Here is a 15671-nt window from a genome sequence, read left to right on the forward strand (position 1 = left end):
ACTGGAATGTTTCAGCTGATGCCATTTTGTTAAGCTTGCAAATTCAGAAGGCTATCACCTGACATGACTTGGGTTCAGTAAAGCTTCATTCAATATATTCGTGGTTTCATTCAATATATTCGGGGTTTCATTCAATATATTCATGCTTCAATCAATATATTCAGGGTTTCATTAAATATATTCAAGCATCGATCAATATATTCGGGGCTTCATTCAATATATTCAAGCATCGATCAATATATTCAGGGTTTCATTCAATATATTCAAGCATCAATCAATATATTCAAGCTTCAAACAATATATTCGAGGTTTCATTCAATATATTCAAGCTTCAATCAATATATTTGGAGTTTCATTCAATATATTCAAGCATCAATCAATATATTCGGGGTTTCACTCAATATATTCAAACATTAATTTCCTGAAAATTATGTTAAATTATGTATAATTGTTATGTTCAATATGCAATTTGGAAAACGTTTAACACATACAGTATGTCTATGTTATATGCCTCCATTACCATTGAATTTATGAATCACAATTTACATTCTGCAGTGTTTGGGACACTGCCACCATTGAGCACAAGAAAATGGACATGGACATGCTGAATATCTGTGATTCTATTTGAAATTTAATTCTTGAATGTTACATTTGAACTGAGCCTACTTGAAAGGGACAAAGGCCATTTATAAACAGAGTCGAATAAAAAATGGCTCAAACACGATTGTATCCTCTACTTTAAAAATCGTTTTGCTTAAAGCAAGCTAACTACTTACAGAGTTGCAACGTAAAACGGCTAAAGCGCGATCGTATCCTTCATGAAAACTAAGCTTTTGCTTAAAATACAAGCGGGCAGTGACAAAAAAAGAGGCAAACGACATCGGTTGACGTTTTTTGAGACAGAAAGGTTGAACCAGCATCTTCGAACAGATTTTATAGAGGTCAGCCCACTGGTGCACGTATGATGTAAACAACAATCCGCTGACACTGTGGATTCGCCGCAGGAAAAACCTTAAGAATCCACTAATGAGTTGGAGGGTTTGAAAAACTAAGCGACCGACGACATTGATGATGACGGAAGACGGAAGTCCCGGACAGTCACGCACTCGCATCTGCTTCCTTACGTGGCGTCTTGGTTGAACGAGGCGCATACAAAGCTGACTCCCGGTGGGTCGGGTCCACCCGGCCCTCTGGCCCCCTTGGCTGACTCCATCCCGATTCCCAGCGACCTCCTCCCCTCCCTCCGCCGTGGATTGGAGGCCTGGGATCGGCAGCACCTCTTCCCTCGATGTCGGCAAAAGACGACTCCAATGTGGCAGAAAAGTGGAGTGGGGAGTGTACGCGTGAGTCCTTAGGACTGAGTCGGTGATTTTCCCCGTGTGAAAAATCTCGAAATTCTGTTTGAGTTTCGAGATTTTAGGATGCCGGTTCGCAGACCTTGAAGAAAAAATAAGGGAGGAAAAGAAGCAAAAACAAGAACAGCTGACTGCGTGACGTCATAAGACCGCATCTTCCGATTGGTTTGTAGTGGAACATATTGTCACTCGTTTGGATAATGATAGGACTGTCGTGCTTTTGGATTATGATTGGGCTGCCGTGAACAAGTGTATTTTCATTGGCTAGCAATCGGACCGGCGCTTTTGTTTTTGTCAGCCTATTCATAGCACGCGGAACAGAAAACACGCTTCAAGTCTACTTTATCGTCTACACCAAACAAATCAATCTTGGATATAATATGCACAGACGGTTAGTGATGGTGAGATGAAGGCCCATCAATCATCCAACTGTGCCACAAGCACTAACACTTTTTTTTTTAAATTAACTGACCTATGTTTGTTTCACATTTCACCTCAACATTTTCTTTGTCAATATAACAGAACAAAGAACAATAACAAAAACATTCAAACAATCGCACTTTCTGGATAATTATGTAGCATGAGTTGCTAGAGCTGCCTCCTGGTGGCAGGGGTTATACCCTGCACCTCACAGCGGTGGCCAATTTACAATTAAGGCCTGAAGGAATCTAGAAAAAGCCTCTTGCTTTTTCACTAGTTCCTAGCGTGTTCGTTTTTGTTGAAAGATCGCTCATACCACAACATAGTGAAACAATTGATTTAATCCAGATAGAGTGGGAAAGTACACGAGGCCTCGGTCCAGTCCTGCCACAGGTCGGAGCAGAAAATGGCAACGTTTTACCTTCAACATTCAGTTCTTATACCCTTTTGGGGCATCTAGTCCCACTGTGTAATGCAAGTGTGTGTGTGTGTGTGTGTGTGCGCGTGCATATGCGTGCGTGCGTGCGTGGGGGTCTGTTTGTGTGGGGATGGTGTCGTGCAGGCGTGGGTGTTTGTTTGTGTGGGGATGGCGTCTTCAAAAGTCTTTGTTCTTTGAAGCGGGAGGAGGTCTGTCCACCATAAACCCTGGCTGATATCTTCTCTTGAAGGCCACACCTAGCCTTTTGTTCCTGGTGGAATGTTGTCTCGGGGGATGCTATCTGTTCCTTTTGGAGGTGCCGACTTGTCTTTATTTCCCCTAGGCCAGGACCATATCTGCTTTATACTGACATTAAGTCGTGTCAATCTTTATTAGAATAACACAGTTCCATGTACACACTATTTTATCGATATATTAAATTTGAAAAATATGAATTTCCTTCAGGCCCCGCTATAAAACACAGTCATACTCTTGCCCTTCACTGATGCATTTACGTAGAGTTCTACTCACTTCCGGGGTACCTCCTATTAACGTCTCATGAGTTATTTAAGGTAATGTCTGTTGGCTGCCGCCTTGTACAAGCCCAAAGCCAAATTGATATCTGGATCTCGATTTTAGGTTGTTGTTAAAGTAAGGCCCTGAGGGGCACAACGCAGCAAACTTTGCTTAAAATCAGTTTGATCGGTAACACAGCGAATGAGCGGCTGTGTTTTCATCTTCCCCATTGACGTGAGTGTCTGCTCTACATGGGTGAGTCTCTTCCTGTGGTGCGTGATCGTTTCTTGTATTTCCCCATGCAGCGGACATTGAATGTTGTAGCCGCTGGTGCTTTGTTTAGCTGGTTTTACGGGACCTTCACGTCCGAGCAGCATTCACCTGATCCAGCCGGAGGTGCTCCACGTCTCAGCCGTCCGCCTCCGTGGATTCCCGGGCGGGAGTCAGCGCCCTCTTCCCAGTTTGGACTGTGATTTGTTTTACTGGACTTTTAACACCCATTTTGTGTTGATTTTAGTATTTTAGCTATTCTTGTTGGTTCGCGAAACTATTAACTCTCTTTTAAATTGTCTTTTACAGGGCTGGAATCTCACCTCCGGCGTCACTGGATGAGGGCTTCCAATTTCAGTGTTGGTGATTTTATTTTTTGTTGTGTTCACCAGTATGCGTGTGGTTCACTAGGTGGTGGTTTTAATTGATTGGAAGTGCCTCGCCTCTCTAGTGTACCGGACAAGGATGTTCCAGCCTTATTTAAGTACTCCCACTATTTTTAATGTTTTAAGAAAGCACAATCAACATATTGGAACCACACCTCTGCCTCGGACTCGTTGCCACAATTATCATACAATGAATGAGAGACTTCACTTAAACAAATTAGAATAAATGTCCAGAATCATTTTACCTGAAATAAAATAGTGCCCCCCCCCCACCCCCCACCCCCCGTTTTAGGAGATTAATCCGTTCCGTGGTTATGCTCGTAGGGCAAATTCACCGTATGACGGCAATCCAAACCTATGTTAAATAGCCAATGTGTTTAGAATCCCCAAAACATCAAAGTTGTACATACATAAAAGAAATTGGTATCAGAATGGTTTTCTAAGTGCTACGTATATGTAATTTACATGTACTGTATACAATCAGAAAATATCAAAAAAATATAGAAAGGATTTATTTACCTTTGAGTGGCGCTTGTTATGCCCAGCTTCCCTAATAAGGGTTATCTCCAGCATCGTTTCCATATAAATCATGTTCTTACTTCTCTCTTCTTCGTCAATCTTAGGACCCATGGCTAACCCTTTCAACTTTGAGTTAAGCAGTAAAATGCACTATAAATACAGTTTTGTAACCACTCACAATCGAATAAAGCTTTACTGTTCCACCATTTTGAAATGGGTGAGGCAGACCACCATCTCCGTGAGGAGAGGCCGACCAATAGCAGACCAGAATTGTGACGCGTTGCAGGGACAACTGAATATAAATGTAATTACCTAAAAACGCCTGCAGATGGAGACGAAACAACACAAATACAGCCAAGCTCCTAGGGTCATGACAGTTGTTTTTGATGCAAAACCGGGAAAACACCATAAAAAGGGGATTAAAAAAAACTCAGTATTCCACGTCGCAACATGAAAATAAGGTAAATCAGGGATGCTGTAACATGGGGGTCCACTGCATACAAATAATATAAACAAATATTTCACATGATATATGTTAATAGGGTTTATCTTGAATCTTTATTCTGCAATTAGTGTTTTGAACAATTACGTAATTCTCTACATTTTTTTCCCATATTCTTAGAAAAATATTTTTTAAAACTGCTTGCCCACAAGTATCCTACACAAGTAACATTGGTTCATAGTTCTAACTTTCAATCTGATTTTCTCATGAATTTTATATTTTATTTAGTCACTGTATATTTCAAATATATTTAAACTTATTTTAAATTAGAAAAAAAAACATTAACAAATCATGTTTATAGGTTGGGGCAATGCAAGTAAGATCGATGAGCTGTCCCATTGACATATTGTCTGTTGGCAAAACGTCGTTCCGTCATCAGTACTGATGAATTGCCCATCTGTTATTTATAATATATGAATTGCTATTTACAATGTATAGTAGTTACCAATAATAATGAGAACAAATGCTGTATTTTATTCATTTGTGTTGTCTTATGACAGTGACGAGGTTTTGAGTCAGGGCACTGTAATCAATTTTGAGTGTAAAATATATTTCAATTTTTCAGCCTCATATCATTGCCTAATTCATTTTTACAAATGTTTTGAAAACAGGAAAAAAAAAATTAGAAGACACTTTTGCATATTTTGGAAGGAGGTTGTAACAAAAAAACCTTAACCAGACGTATGAACATATAAGCAAAAGGAAAAAAGATCAAATAAACATACCGATACGTGCTCTAAAAATTTTTTAAAAAAAGAATATTGAAAAATGACAGGCAATTATTCTACGTCGCAAATGATTTGATAACGTTTCACATACGTTTATATACTATTTTCATGTCATCATAAAACCTCGTACCTTGTTATTTATATTTGTATAGATTTTTTGTTGTCTTTCGGATATATTGCATTGAAAAATTTGCAACGCTGCAAAATACCAAATATGGGTGAGATCAACTATATATATATATATATATATATATATATATATATATATATATATATATATATATATATATATATACAGTGGGCCCCCGTGTTGCGAACTTAATCTGTTCAGCGGCTACGCTCGTAACTCGAACTGCTTGTATGACGGGCAATCCAAACCTATGTTAATTCGTGAATGCGTGCAACGCGTGCAAAAACCTTAGGTAAAAACATCACGACTTTATACACATATTAAAAATGAGTAACATAACCTACTGTACAGTTAAATTAAATAACATAAATATACAAAGGAAAAATGACATTTACCTTTGGGGCGATGTGACTTGAGCTGGGTGGAGGCGGAGGGGAGCAGAGACCAACCTGCAGAATTTATTGATTTATTTCCTTAAACGGGAACTTTTCTCAAAACTAGAACATATCACCAGCGATTTACTTCTCTTTAATCCATAATAGAAGAAGCCTCTCCGTTTTGTTGTCGATCGAGGTCCGTCCTCCGGCAAGGAAAGTCTTGCCCTTAGAAGATTGCCGAGCAGTTACGGCCATACTCACTAGCCATGCATGCGCCTCCTTCGTATCTTTTTTTTTTTTTTTTAATTATCTCCTGCTTGGTTTCTATTGTCATCATCCTCTTACTTCTTCCTTTACCGACACTAGCAATTTTAGAAGCCGTGTCTCACAGATAAAGTTTGCAAAGTCTTAACAACATTCCTTCCTTCCGTTTTTTTGACTCATTTTCTCTCCTTCCTTCTGTCCCAACCAGCTGTGCCATCAAGCTAGATAAAGGCATTCGGCCAATAGCATATCGGCATTTCTGTGATTGACGTGACGCCGGCCAATTGCATCTCCGTGAGTGAGACCGTGACTGACACCGTGACTGAAACAGTGACTGTGACATTCTAAGAGCAATAGCATATCAGCGTTACCGTGTCATGCATGAGCAGATGCTTTCGTTGATTTGACAAAACGAGGTCAGTTGTACGTCCACATTGACTGGCAACGCGTGGTGAAATCATAGTGAAAACCATGACGAATTTACACACATATTTAAAATTAGTACCATAATCTACTGGACAGTTAATATAACAAGCATGGATGAACAAAGGATAAATGACGTTTTCCTTTGGGGTGACGTGACTTGAGCTGAGTGGAGATGGAGGTGAGCAGAGACCAACCCGCAGAATTTATTGATTTATTTTCTTAAACAAGAACTTTTCTCAAACTAAAACATATCACCGGCGATTTCCTTCTCTTTAATCCATAATAGAAGAAGCCTCTCCATTTTGTTGTCGAGCGAGGTCCGTCCCTGGCAAGGAAAGTCTTGCCCTTAGAAGATTGCCGAGCAGTTCCGTCCATACTCACGAGCAAGGTTAACTATGCACGCGCCTCCTTCATATTTTTTGATTATCTCCTGCTTGGTTTCTATTGTCATAATCCTCTTACTTCTTCCTTTACCGCCACTTACAATTTTAGAAGCCATGTCTAACAGATAAAGTTTGCAAAGTCTTCACAACATTCCTTCCTTCCGTTTTTGACTCATTTTCTCTCCTTCCTTCCGTCCCGACCAGCTGTGCCATCAAGCTAGATAAAGGCGTTCGGCCAATAGCATATCGGCATTTCTGTGATTGATGTGACGCCGGCCAATAGCATCTCCGTGAGTGAGACCGTGACTGACACCGTGACTGAAACAGTGACTGAAACAGTGACTGTGACACTCTAAGAGCAATATCGTTTTACGTTCACGTGACAAGCTTTAACCACTGAATTTGATGACGTGGCAAAGCGAAAATATATGAACAAATCCAATGGCTGGCATGTCAGATTGCTCGTAAGTCCACGCTCGTAAATCGAAATGTTCGTAAGAGAGGGTATTCGTAAACCGGGGGCCGACTGTATATATATATATATATATATATATATATATATATATATATATATATATATATATATATATATATATAATTAAAAACGTCACCCCCTCAAAAAACTACACAGTATTCTGTATAACAACAGCATATGGATACTTAAGTGTTGCACTACCAGCTCTCTCCATTGAGAGCAAAATTGCGCATCTTGCTGACAATCCGCCGAGGAAACAGGACATCGAAGGAAAGCTCGCCAAAGCAGAAGAAACACAACCGGTTCGGCGGTGCGCTATGGAGAATATTTTCAGCAAAGTATTTCAAGTCATCATTAGATGTCGACACAGCGATGTCCGTAGAATGGAATGCTTGAGTTGAAAGCCAAAATAAATTTTAACTTAACTCACTGTATTTGGACCTTTTTTGGGCAATATTCTTCAACATCATTCTCACAGTATTTATTTTTTTTAGCCAAGGGATGGCATACTGCTGGTAGTGTGATAACTTAGTGGTCATGTAAAGAACTGAGAAAAACTTCTCGCATCAAACTAGTTCCCAGCATGTTCGTTTTTGTTGAAAGATTGCTCATACCGCAACATAGTGAAACAATTTATTTAATCCCGACAGAGAGTGGGAAAGTACACAAAGCCTCGGGCCAATCCTACCACAGGTCGGAGCAGAAAATGGCAACCTTTCACCTTTCACATTGAGTTATTATACATTTTTGGGGCATGTAGTCACACAGTGGAATGCAGGTGTGAGTGTGCGTGTGTGTGATGACCCATGGGTCATATGTAGTTTTTGTATGTGTTCTGCTGTTTTCTCCTTTGTTTGTGTGTGTGCGTGTGTGTGAATGCCTTTTGCTTGGAGTGTGTCAATTGTGTGCAGGTGGTGTCGTCCCATTGGCTGGCTCTCCTGATTTTCCGCCCTATTTAAGCAGCCCACGGACCAAACTCTGTCTCTCTCCGGTCATCCCACCGCCAGAAAACGCCACCTCAGAAATTGTTAGATAGTGTGCATCTGTGTTGCTCGCTGTGTTTGTAAGAATCTGTAGATTGAGCAGTAGTAGGAGGGAGACGCCTTTTTCTCCTGTTTTTGCGTTAGGTAGTTAGTGAGCCAATTGTCATTCGTTTCCTTTTTGTTTGGCTAGTTAGTTGGGGATTCAGAAGATCTTTTGTTTATTATTTTGTTTGTTTGCTCTCCCTCCGAAGACAATAAAAGCTGCTGTTTTTGTTCTCAACAACTTTAGTTTCACGGGCTTTTTCTGGTGGTGAGGGTACGGACGGGGGAGCACACACGTTATATCCCAGTTCCCCTAGGCTGGGTGTAACATATTGGGGGCTCGTCCATTTTTTTTTTCACTTCGTCTTTGGGTGAGTATCGTGTGTTCGTGTTGTCTCTTCTTGTTTGTTGGCAGTTTTTTCTTTTGTGGTGGTGGCGGGTATGGATGCCTGATGCGCTGGTCACTGTTGCTCCAAAACTTTGATGTGGAGATTCGTTACAAGAAGGGACTTGAGAACGTCATTGCCGATAACTTGTCCCGATCCCGTTGATCACACATTTACTCTAGGGGGTAAATGTCCGATTTTTAGGTAGGGGGGTATTATGACCCATGGGTCATATGTAGTTTTTGTATGTGTTCTGCTGTGTTCTCCTTTGTTTGTGTGTGTGCGTGTGTGTGAATGCCTTTTGGTTGGAGTGTGTCAATTGTGTGCAGGTGGTGTCGTCCTATTGGCTGGCTCTCCTGATTTGCCACCCTATTTAAGCAGCCCATGGACCAAACTATGTCTCTCTCCAGTCATCCCACCGCCAGAAAACGCCACCTCAGAAATTGTTAGATAGTGTGCATCTGTGTTGCTCGCTGTGTTTGTAAGAATCTGTAGATTGAGCAGTAGTAGGAGGGAGACGCCGTTTTGGTTTAACCCTTTTCCTCCTGTTTTTGCGTTAGGTAGCTAGTGAGCCAATTGTCATTCGTTTCCTTTTTGTTTGGCTAGTTAGTTAGGGATTCAGAAGATCTTTTGCTTATTATTTTGTTTGTTTGCTCTCCCTTCGAAGACAATAAAAGCTACTGTTTTTGTTCTCAACAACTTTAGTTTCATGGGCTTTTTCTGGTGGTGAGGGTACGGACGGGGGAGCACACACGTTATATCCCAGTTCCCCTAGGCTGGGTGTAACAGTGTGTGTGTGTGTGTGTGTGTGTGTGTGTGTGTGTGCGTGTGTGCGTGTGTGCACATGTGTGTGCATGGGGATGGTGTCTTTAAAACCCGTTGTCTTTTATTCGCCGACCATTCTTTTGAAGAGGGGGAAATCGGTGTGTCATAAATCTTCAATGTTTTCTTCAGTTCACCCTGTGGTGTTAGAGGAAGCCTTTTGTTTCTTTTCTAGGTGGCATCTGGTCTCTGTCTTCGAGGCCAAGTCATTCCTGTTTCTTATACTGATTTCCAGTTGTATCAGTCCTCATTAGAATAGCACAATTTCATGAACGCACTATTTCATTGATACATTGCATTTAAAAAACACATATTTCCAATATGTGCCATGTTGAATTTTGACATGCTCTCATCATCTGGGAAACTTTCAACTCTCTAGTGTCTTTTGATACCTTCTTTTTAATGTGAAATGCCTTTGATACAAAGAACAAAGAATTTGTCAAGTCGCACAAGCGTTAATTTGAAGGGAAAGCTATTAATAATCATCTTAGACTTTTTTTAATGCGATGAATGTATATTTTAAATGTCACGTTAAATTGTACAAATATATCATTGTCATAATTGTTCCATGCCAGTAGTGATGTGAAGTACATTAGAATGTGTAACCACTGTCGGATGTCACAGTCCATCAGTGCGAATCAGCACCAATCAACAGCTGCGGCTAACCACCTGCTCAGCACATGACCCGCTCTCTTCCTTCCAGAACCTTCCTATCCATATTTGTCACCGCTAAGAGATGGGAGGACCCAAGCGCATGCACCGGCAGGTAAGATTTGATATAGAATGTTTATTTGCTGGAGAATACTTGCTGGAGCAGAAGCAGATGAGGACGGGCCACTGTGGAGGGGCCTTGGGAACCAGAGGAGCTGGGGCATGGCAGGCAGTTGTATGAGATGGTGCAGATGGGACAGGGGCTCGAGCTGGGGGATTAAATCGGCAGTGCTCAGTCGAAGCACTAAAAGTCGGGTATAAAAGTCAAGCTATCGGGCAGACAAGGTCGATACATGGATAAACCGGCAGGAAGAATTGCTGGAAAGCTCGGCGTGGCGCATGGAGACAATCTGGCAGTGGCAGTGAGGAAGAGGCCGGGTTATATAGTGAACAGGGGGTTGGCAGCAGCTGCTAATGATTGAGCCAATTGGCAGGGGGATAGAGCAGGTGTGATGAGGTGGAGACTGAATGGCTGGGCTGACATACTGTGACAAGATTGTCTCAGTGCACAACACCAAGCTTTCCAGCACTCAACCCTGCCTGCTATTCCATGTTCCCGCCAGCCCGCTGACTATTGTTTGCCCGTTTTCTGACTCAACTTGTGCCTGACCATCTGCCAGCCGCTGACTATCTCTGCTTGCCCGTGTTCCGGCCCTGCCTGTCCCAGATCATCTGCCAGCTTGCCGACTATGCAGTCATCTGAGGTACGCCGTTCGTCGCTTCCCCACAATATCGCCAACTATGACTCCCGCGTGCAACACCACACCTCGATCTCGATCCACCATCGCGTGACACCATAAAACTGAGCCAAAAATAATCGTGCCTTGGAGTTTTTCATTTGTTTTGTTCACTCCATTTGATAGCTCTAAATCTTTATCCCCAAGCCCCTATCAGGGTGAACCTTGGTGAAAATCAGTGAAGCAATTGCTCTTTTGATCTTGTCAGGTCCGGCATGACAAGTATAGACGAAGATTCATGTCAGGGATTCGTCATGGTTTGTTCAAGGTCGCAATAGTTAGTAAGAGGTTCACAAGACATTCTCCAAGCAAATTTTGAACATTTCAAATTTGCTTGCAACACCTAAAACATGAAGATCATTTCAGAACAATTGAAACTATTTCACACTATTTTAAGAACAATTGGGACCTTGAAAAAACCATGACGAATCCCCGACATGAATCTTTATCTATACTTGTCATGCCGGACCTGACAAGATCAAAAGAGCAATTGCTTCACTGATTCTCACCAAGGTTCACCCTGATAGGGGCTTGATAATAACAAGATGTCTAAGGAACAGCTAAGTTGCTTGGGATTGTCAACAAAAATTGCCTGTTATATAAATTGAAGCGAGACTTTTGTTCTGAGAGTTGCTGAAGCATGTGGCCACCTTTCCAAGCACCAGCCGTTGACGTCACGTTGTCTTCTTGTGTGTCTGGCCGAGAAAGACGTGCTTGGAGGTCAAACTCCAAAAGACTGAAGAGGATTTTACGAGGCGCTTCAATCATGTTCAGCAGGTTTGTCCTTTTTACGGCCATATTCAAGTCAGGAATTGGATTTTGCGGAAAACAAAAAATCGTATTTTATTGGTTCCTTTCACCAGAACAATGATTAGCTCATCAGCAAACTCTGCAGGGGCTTGAAAATGATCCTAATGATTTTAACCACATATTTGGGAGGGAAACAGAACAAGGGTACTGACTCTCGAGGAGCTCAAAAATGAGAACCTATTGGCTCTGGTTGTCATACATGGTGGATGTAGGAATATCTTTTCCCGTGTCCTTCATTTCTACATGAGCCATACATGGGAGTCAGAGCTCTATCGAGTGAAGTAACAGTGCAATTACATGATCTGAGTAATTCCCAACAATGAACAGCATTTGCTGTCTCATGAGAGACTATACAGAATTCTGCGTAAAATTGTGAAAAACGGTTTAAAAAGGGCTAATATTATTAAATGAAGGGTGTTTGAATATGGCAGGGTGTTTATGTGTCAACTGTTGGTGTCTTCAGGGCCACAACGAGATGATCAGGAAGTATCAGTGCGACCTGCAAGTTCAGCTGGAGGAGAACAAAACCAAGAGCGCTGTGCTGGTGATCCAGGACTTGTTAGGCAAAGACGTTGACCAAGCTGGAGCAAGCCCAGGAAGAAGCAGGAGATGCTGACAGCTCCGCGACAAGGAGCAGGAAGTGAGACACAACCTGCGCCAGTGGAGCCGCACTCGTGGGTGCCCAGCAGGACGGCCATCTTATGATGCCACTCCTACTGGCAACTCCTTTGTCGCAAACAACGTACGTGGATTTCCACTCACGCTAGTGTGTGCTTGTATGTGGGGAAGGATACAAATTCAAAACAAAATTTGGAATTTGCATCCTTCCCCAAGATGATGTTGCGGATTTTTCGTCAATGTCAGTGAGAGCAGAATTGCAGCTATCCGAGGTACGCTGTTCGTCGCTTACGTCTTTGTTTTGGTTGAGATGTATTGATCGTTAAAGTCCGAATCTGCCAATGTCTTGCCAACTCTACTTAACTATCGTACTTAAGTAAAGTTGGCAAGATATAGGCAGATTGGGACTTTCGCGATCAATACTTCTCAGACAAAACGTCGTTGTCAGGTTCATTTGTTAAACATTTGAAAGAAACTATACACAAAAAAAGGAGACACGGCAATCTACACGGCAATCGAACTCATGCATGAGGGGAGCAAAGAGGAACTGGACAAGGACAAGCACTGCCAGTCTCTCCGATCCCTCTTACTTTTATTTGATACAGAATTCCTTAACTACATGAATGTCCCGGCCCTCAAGGGGCAGGAAAAAATGCAAGTCTATGGCTGGAACCTTGTGTACTTGTCCTTCTATGTGTGTATGATAAAATATTATACGTAGCAAGTCTTTCTGATAAAATATTATACGTAGCGAGACATCGATAAGAGTCAAAGCTGTGGGAGCGCTCCAACTGGCAGGTTTGAGCGACCTTCCTTCTGCTTGAGACAAAATAATACCAAGACAGTTTTTTTCAAACTCATTCTCACAGCATACCTTTTCTTCTTTGCAAGCAGTTATATTTTGTAGCAGATTTATAGTCACTATAATCCTATACCACAATCATCCACACAGCAAAGCATTTCTTCATTGCAAGCATTTATATTTTGTAGTAAATGTATAATCACTATATTTACAATTATTCTAGCAGTTGTCTAAAAACCAATCATGCCTTTGTGCCTCCATCATAACATGGACTACTAACTGCATTGGCAAAAAAAGACATTTGTAAAATATTTAAACCGTCTGTTTCGCTGAAAAGATGCCACTGATCTCTATGAACAGCAGAGGCTGGGCGAGTGCGCAGGGACTAGACTGCAAGTTACTAGGTGAAAAGGGAACAAAAAATAGTAACGCCACAATTTGTGACTATGAAATCAACGAACACATCAAAGACATTAAGATGATCATATTGCAACAGTGCTTTTAGATGAAAAAGCGTTTGTTTAATAAATATTGATCAATAGGCATAAAAAAAATCCTTAAAATTAGGCAAAGGGATTTATTAGAAAACCAGAGGTTGTAGCATGAAGGGAAGGATGTGACAAATATGTGTGAAGACTTTGAGATCCCTAACTCAACCAACCGCAGAGCTATTGATAAATATATTAGTAATTATTGATCAATAAGAAAAAAAAAACTAATAAGACAATATTAGTTTTTTTTTTTTTTTTTTTTAGAAAACCAGAAGTTGTAGCATGAATGGGGGGATGTGAATGATGCTTATAGCGATTTTTGGGGTATCCAAGCTAATCAACATTTAAACTATTCATCAATGTATAGGTAAATATTGACCAAAAAGCATTAAATAAATCATTAAAATTAGGAAAACTATTCATTAGAAAAACAGAGGTTGTAGCATGATATAGAGCTTGTGATTTATGTGTGGAGTTATTTTTAAGTCTCTTACCCAACCAGCAGCTGAGCTATTGATTAATTATTGATAAATATTCATTAAAAATATATCAAAAATATGCAATGTGAATCATTATTAAACCAGCGGCTTTTACATGATTGGGCTATGACTGACGTGTGTAGTTATTTTGGAGTTTCTATACTTCACAACAGTCGAATTAATACATTTTTTTCTTTTCACCACGTTGCACTTTGTTGACGGTCCTGTTAGGAGCGACTCTCTATTAAGAACAGGCTCCAGAGCCGACTCTAAGAGCCGGTTCGTTCGCGAACGACACATCACTAATCAACATTATCCGTCTCACTCGAAGGGCGGCTTGGTTTTAATATGTATCCATATTTTTGCCATTGTAGCTAGTAGTCTGTGTTATGATGGAGGCACAAAGGCATCCTTGGTGTTTAGACAGGTATTAGACAGGTATAGACAGGTAGGTATTCATCGGGAAAGTCCGAATCTGCCAATATCTTGCCAACTTTACTTGACTCAATATCGCCAACTATGACTCCCGCTGCCTAGCACGCAACATCACCTTTGTCTCGATCCACCATCGCGCGACCCCATAAAACTAAGCAAAAAAAATAATCGTTCCTTGTTTTGTTCTCTCCATTTGATACCTACAAATCTTTTTGTGTACCAAAAACCCATTTATTGCTGTTCAATAAATCTGCAAAAAAAAAAAAGATTCTTGAAACAGTCAAACAATTGATGTGCACTTTTGCTCTCGCGCCAAAAATGTCGCCATGCCTGACGACCTTCATCGCCAACACGTGTGAGTTGAGTCCACTTGCTATTCATAAGGACAAATAAAATTAAAACAAAGTGGGACTTGTTATTAACAGTGAGCATCAGGGATGAGGAAATATTGGTCAAGAATGTAAAAACCCTGCCACGGCTTGACATTAATTGGTCAAGAATGTAAAAACTCTGCCACGGCTTGACATTATCCACAGGTGCTTCTAATCAACTTAGTCCAGTGAGCTTGTTAACTTACCTGTTAAGTGAAAGCACATGTGCCTAAAGCCAAACTGTGGCAGGATTTTTACTTTCCCATCTCTGGTGAGCGTCGGCTATCTGGAGCGATGGAAGCATCCACGTTGATGCTCGGCATCCCAATACTTCTTTCACATTGAATGGCTGATTACTGTGTCTCCTTTCAGTTGCCAACCCACACATTTCTAAGAGAAAAAAAGAAATTACCTAAATGAAAATGTGAACACAGAAAATGACTTTTTGAAGAAAATTGTTCAAATATTCTTCCAACAATAAAACATTTTCTCAATGTACAACTGCTTTCTTGCTAATGTATGACTTTTTTTTCTTCAAAAATATGCCACACTCCCAAAATATGTAATAAAACGTATTTTTTTCTTCGAAATTCATCTGAACGTGACAACAGTGTATTAGGGTCTCCTAGCAAAAAGAAAATAGATGAGACGAGATGGTTTTAAGTCAGCATAACAAGATTTGAAGTCATCCTTTCTCAAATGTGTGTTTGAAATAAACACCTGGCTGAAACGTGCACAAAAATTTCCTCCCTGACGACAATATGCGATGATACATTTGAGTCGAACAGGAAAGGGTTCACCCATCCAGAGCAGGG

The 15671-nt window shown here is 40.9% G+C and overlaps 3 protein-coding genes across 5 annotated transcripts in view; 1 reads left to right on the forward strand and 2 right to left on the reverse strand.

The window, feature by feature from the left end:
- wipi1 (WD repeat domain, phosphoinositide interacting 1) overlaps positions 1-1646 on the reverse strand; it is a 46631-nt gene extending 44985 nt beyond the window's left edge. Inside the window, exon 1 of one of the 2 annotated variants that reach the window (XM_088437204.1) lies at positions 1125-1646. In XM_088437204.1, coding sequence (XP_088293330.1) covers positions 1125-1213 — 89 coding nt within the window. In that variant the 5' untranslated portion in view covers positions 1214-1646. The remainder of the gene's footprint in view (positions 1-1124) is intronic. The other variant, XM_088437203.1, reaches the window with a different exon arrangement.
- Positions 953-14129, forward strand: LOC148410125 (uncharacterized). 2 transcript variants are annotated; one of them, XM_088437210.1, is made up of 5 exons: positions 953-1520; positions 10106-10168; positions 10734-10817; positions 11559-11627; positions 12124-14129. In XM_088437210.1, the coding sequence occupies exons 2-5, from the start codon at positions 10139-10141 to the stop codon at positions 12274-12276; spliced, it is 336 nt and encodes a 111-aa protein (XP_088293336.1). In that variant the 5' UTR covers positions 953-1520; positions 10106-10138; the 3' UTR covers positions 12277-14129. The 2 variants fall into 2 exon arrangements, with proteins under 2 accessions (XP_088293336.1, XP_088293335.1); XM_088437209.1 differs by lacking the exon at positions 953-1520 and adding an exon at positions 7425-8565.
- The window catches only part of LOC148410126 (actin-related protein 2/3 complex subunit 1A-A), a 57255-nt gene continuing 54258 nt past the window's right edge, over positions 12675-15671 (reverse strand). Inside the window, exon 12 of the transcript XR_015868194.1 lies at positions 12675-15246. The gene's annotated coding sequence lies outside the window, so the exon portion shown is untranslated. The remainder of the gene's footprint in view (positions 15247-15671) is intronic.

Source organism: Hippichthys cyanospilos, chromosome 16, assembly GCF_059441005.1.
Source record: "Hippichthys cyanospilos isolate Australia breed blue-spotted pipefish chromosome 16, RoL_Hcya_1.0, whole genome shotgun sequence".
Lineage (NCBI taxonomy): Eukaryota > Metazoa > Chordata > Actinopteri > Syngnathiformes > Syngnathidae > Hippichthys > Hippichthys cyanospilos.